Genomic DNA, 5358 nt, shown 5'->3' on the forward strand with positions numbered 1-5358 from the left:
TGTACCTCTTCAAGCGGCTGGCCAAGGACGTGAGTCGTTGCATGGCAGTTTCCAGGGCCTCAGATATGGACAGCTTCCTGTACTTCTTAGGCACCTTCTTCATTGTGCCTTTCTGCAACTCCGATAGTTGGTAATCGTGGCTGTAGGTATCGTCTGTAGTGCTGCATTAACATCATATATAACTTTCAAAGTAACTAGTTACTAGGGAAAGTAACTTTGGTTTTACTCAGAATTCTCTTGTTAATGTGTTGCTTCTGTAACTGGATAGCCAGCATAATTGCCAGTCTTCTAGCTTGCTTACTTGCCACAAGTGCACTGTGCCACCTACCAATAGAAAGATAATGTGCATATTTCCACGAGAGAAATCCCACGCCTGGACCGTCATTGACCACCGCCATGATTCTAGCCTGCTTTTTACATCCAACACAAAGTGCTAAACAAGAAGAGCTCCCAGATGGTGCAGTGGACACATGTGTGACTCCTGTGATTAAAGCATCTTTCTTTCAGCTTAACGAGTGAACCGTCAGCTCGTTCAAACACAAGTTAAAGTCCGTTTGGCTCGACACCACCGAACAGAGGCAGCAATATAACATAGCTAACATTAACAGTGCAATGAATCCTGCTTGTGCCGTGATATTCAGGACTGCAAACCGAGCAGCATTCACTGACTTTCAGCTTGTTGTGTTTGTGGATATATGACTGACTTTAATTATCCATAAAATCATCACATTCTCTGTAAGATTAAGGTCAACTATATATATATTTTGAAGTAGAGGCTTTAAAACATCACTAATGTCACATAACTTTGCCAACATGTGGCCAACATTAATGTTTTAATGTTCTTCATTATTAAACATTCGCACATAAATAAGAGACATCATATTCAGTACTTACTTTTGACAGTTCAGTCTTCGGCCGCTCCTTTCTGCCTTCTGCCGTATTTTGCGGCAAAATTATCCACACCCACCGCTGCGCTATGAATTGTGGGATATATGGGACCACGAAGCGTGCACCGGACCACGCTTGATATTTGGGAAAATCGACGGCGCATTTGGAGTATGCATTTGAAGTACACTTCGAATTGGGACAGCCGTCGTCCCGTGGCGGTGACGTAATCGTACTCAAAATGTGTACTTCAAGCGTGCGGTCTCTTAATTGGGACACAGCCATAGTGTGTGTCCTCTCATGTTCGTTGCTTGTCCATCTGTGTTTCTTCCCGCGTTTTCTACCACAGTTGTCTGTTTAGGTTAGTTTTGTTAGTCATTACCAAATTAGGTCACCTTTAGGTTTTGTTTTCCTCCCCGTGTTTCTGTTTGTGCCACCAGTGTGCAAATAAAGCTCGCTCACGTCCAAGACAGTGCCAGCGTCTGGGTCCTCTCTCACACTCACCACACATCTGCCACCGCAGCCGTGACGGTATCATTCTAAGATCTGAGTAAAAAAATCCTTCTCATTCTATATCTCTCTCTGGAAGAAATAAAAAGCCCACATTTGCAAAAAAAAAAAAAAAAAAAAGAGATATGTTTATTTAAATAATTAAAACAACATTTTCTGATTTCATCTAAGCAGTGTCAAACATAAAGAAAACATTGGGAAATAACGGACAACACTGTTCAAATCCATAATGACTTTTACTTATTTGTGTCACTTTCCAGCTTTTGGATAGAGTGATGTAATCTTGGCTATAGAATACAAGTGTCAATAAATTATTTTATCCATTCTTGTTTTTCTATAATAAAGTACATTCCACATTTTAAAACTTAAATAGTATGAATTCTCATGTGCCTTTTCAAGTGTATCAGCTGAACAAAACTTTTCCCGCAATTGCCACAGGAATGTGGCTTCTCAGGCATGTGAATTCTCATGTGAGTTTTCAAGGACGTCATATGACTGAAGCTTTTCCCACAGGTAATGCAAGAATGTGGCTTCTCACCTGTGTGAATTTTCATATGAATTTTCACTCCAGATTTCTGACTGAATCGTTTCCCACAAGTGTTACAACAATATGGCTTCTCACCTGTGTGAATTCTAATATGAGCTTTCAAATTCGTCATGTCACTGAATCTCTTTCCACAGGTGTTACAAGGGTGGGGCTTCTCACCTGTATGAATCATTTTATGTTTTTTGAATCCTGATAAATCGCTAAATCTTTTCCCACAGGTGCTACAAGAATATGGCTTCTCACCTGTATGAATTCTCATGTGGGTTTTCAAGTTCATCATATGACTGAAACTTTTTCCACAGGTAATGCAAGAATGTGGCTTCTCACCTGTATGAATTCGCATGTGAGTTTTCAAGGACTTCATACGACTGAAGCTTTTCCCACAGGTAATGCAAGAATGTGGCTTCTCACCTGTGTGAATTTTCATATGATGTTCCAGTCCAGATTGCTGAGTGAATCGTTTCCCACAAGTCTTACAACAATATGGCTTCTCACCTGTGTGAATTCTAATGTGGGTTTTGAAGGCTGACAAGGCACTAAAGGTTTTTCCACATGTGCTACAACAATATGGCTTTTCACCTGTGTGGACTCTCATATGAGTTTTCAGGTTTATCATCTGACTGAATCCTTTTCCACAGATACTGCAAAAATGTGGCTTCTCACCTGTGTGAATTTTCATGTGAGTTTCCAGTCCTGATTTCTGACCAAAACATTTCCCACAGGTGCTACAAGAAAAAGGCTTCTCACCTGTGTGAATTCTTACATGTTTTGTCAAGTGACATTCGTACTGAAAAGTCTTTCCACAAGTGTCACAATTTAGAGACTTTTTACTTTTGCCAGTTTTACACTGATTCTCTGGCACTGGAGAGTTGTTTACACTGTTACTGTTCTTCAGCTCTGGTTTTCTAGTAGATTCTGATTCCACATGCTCATTTCCTCCTTGATGCTGGCTCTCTGGTGCAGGAGAGTTGTGAGAAAGGAGCTGGTCTCTGTTTGGTTCATGTTCACTTTCATCAAAAGTCACCATAAAGGTATCAGTCTCCTCCTTCAATAAAAGCTGTTCTCCTTCCTCACTGGTGCAAAGTTCCTCTGGTTCCTCTTTAATCCATGGGAGTTCTGGGTCCTCGTGGTTCAAACTGGAGTTCCTCTCCTGGTTACACACCTGCTGGTCATGCAGATCCTCTTGCTTAAAGACACACTGTTGCGCAAGATCTGAAGGGACAAGTGGACAAAAATATATTCTAATTTTAACGATTAGCAGTACTTTAATGGTTGTGAACTATGAACAGGTTGCTCACATGTACCACTGAAATTTAGAGTGTACAAATGTGACAAATTATTTGGACACTGAAGCAAATTGTTGAGTATTTGGATGTTTGTGATACTAAATATGTATGAATTTTAAAGATATTGGTTTTCTTCCAATTTAATTTAGTTTGGGAATGCTGGCTCTGACCTCTTATATCGTGGTAAACACTTTGACTGCACACGTCCAAACACCATGAAAAAAACTCTTCTTATATGATCAACTTCAACTTTAGAAATTCTGAATTGTATATTATGAAAACTGAATCTAAAAATTAATCCATTAATTAATTCTGGGAATTGATCAAATTAAATTTCACACATTTCCATTCTACAGAGAAAAAAACTTAATCTTTAACTTAAACTGATGACAAAAAAAAGAAACTTCTGCTGTTGGATTTGTGTCTCTGTAGGGGTGCAGACACGTCACTTCTTGCATTCTGGTGAATTTTTTTCACATGAATTAACTTTTTTTTGCATCCTTAAAATGCAATGATGGGAATAATGGCGTTAAAAGTAACAATGTTACTAACGCTGTTACTTTTGTCAGTAACTAGTACTATAACTAATTACTATTTCTATGTTTACAACGCTGTTACAGTTACTAATAAGAAAATGTGGTGTGGACACGTTACTATTTTTCAATTAACCAGGAGCTGGGGGGGGACAATCACACGGGTGCTGCTGATTGGCTGAGGAAGAATAAAGTAGCCATGGTAAACCAATCACCTGACCAATTTAAGATGACACATAGCAACAAGATGCTATTTCAACCCAAAACAACCCTGAGTGTCCATTTTTGTGTTAAAAGTGGTAAATGTGATAAAAAAAAATTTAAAAAGTGATAAATAAAAAATATACGCCATAATTTTTTCCGGAATACTATTGTCACATTTACTGTCTAAGGTCAGTGGTAGGAAGAGAGAGATTGAGTTTTGAGATGTGAGAGATTTCTGATGTGTAGCATGTTTGGAGTGTAGTTAGTGTGTTGATATGTAGTTTGTGTGGATAATTGTTTGTTTTGTGTATAAGAACAGTGAAGCCACTGCTGCATGTCAAAGTTGCTGTCAAAGAGCCACCAAGCCACCATTTACACTGCAGTCTGCAGAGGTGCATTAATTTTACTTATTGCAGATTCCTGCTATGCTAAGAGAAAGAAATGTTACTTCATTATTTTTAAGGGCAGTTTAGCATACCTTTACTGTATGTCGTTATTTCAGGTTTCCAGATGGTATCCAGCAGTCTGAGCCGCTCTTCTCCAGTCCAGATGATGATGCCCTCAGCCTCCTGCTTCACTACAAGCTGCTCTCCCTCTTTAATCTGTGGATGCTCTGGGTCCTGTGGGTCCAATGTGGAGTTACTCTCCTGGTTACAGACCTGCTGGACATCCAGACCCTTCCCCTCATTACAGTTCATGTTGCTGTTGGTTGTCTTAGATGAACACAAGAAAAAGATCTAATGTGATTATAGGAGAACACACATAAGCAAATATATCTCAGCAAGACTATGAATACGTTGCTCAAATAAAAACTACTTTCAGCAGCTTGCTTATTGATAAGAGATACCTGCTAAAGCAGGAAGCTCTAGGAATTCAGGTGTAGGTGTGTCACAGGTTAATATTGTTTAGGCAATGGCACTTCCCCACAGGTGCCACTAGTGGAGTGGACTCTGCTTTTGATGTAAACTGGACGCTTTGTCTGTCAGTTTGACAACCCTCAGGTCACATCAGAGTAATAACAATATGTGGGAAAATAATAATGAAGACTAGAACATTTTCTATACTGTTAATTAACTTTCGCCTGTTTTGAATAGGCACTGTTATTTGCTTATTGCTGTATTCGCGGTATGCTTACGCGTGGGAGTATCACCAGTTAAACTCTGAGGTTATTTTATGTTTCTTTTTCCAAAACAATATGAATGACAGATTGTTGTGTTTAGCCAACCCCACAAAGTGCCGTTTGTAGGCGACGTATTCACACTGATTACTTCCTGGTTTGTCGGTATCAAGTCCTGGAAAGCCGCTGTTCCAGATCTACTGGCGTTTAGATCAACTGGCGTTGGTCGAACAGATGTGTGGCAGTCTTGCGTTTCAGGAGCTGCTACCGACAAAC

General features: G+C 39.6%; 1 protein-coding gene across 1 annotated transcript; it reads right to left on the reverse strand.

Moving 5' to 3' along the window:
- Positions 1 to 1561: 1561 nt before the first annotated feature.
- On the reverse strand, positions 1562 to 5358 carry LOC102197272 (gastrula zinc finger protein XlCGF57.1-like). Its single transcript, XM_005753822.2, has 2 exons — positions 4444 to 5358; positions 1562 to 3154 (listed from the first exon to the last, which is right to left on the reverse strand). The coding sequence occupies exons 1-2, from the start codon at positions 4661 to 4663 to the stop codon at positions 1761 to 1763; spliced, it is 1614 nt and encodes a 537-aa protein (XP_005753879.1). The 5' UTR covers positions 4664 to 5358; the 3' UTR covers positions 1562 to 1760.

Source organism: Pundamilia nyererei, unplaced genomic scaffold (assembly GCF_000239375.1).
Source record: "Pundamilia nyererei isolate P.nyererei 1_Seehausen unplaced genomic scaffold, PunNye1.0 scaffold00469, whole genome shotgun sequence".
In the NCBI taxonomy this organism is placed as follows: Eukaryota; Metazoa; Chordata; class Actinopteri; order Cichliformes; family Cichlidae; genus Pundamilia; species Pundamilia nyererei.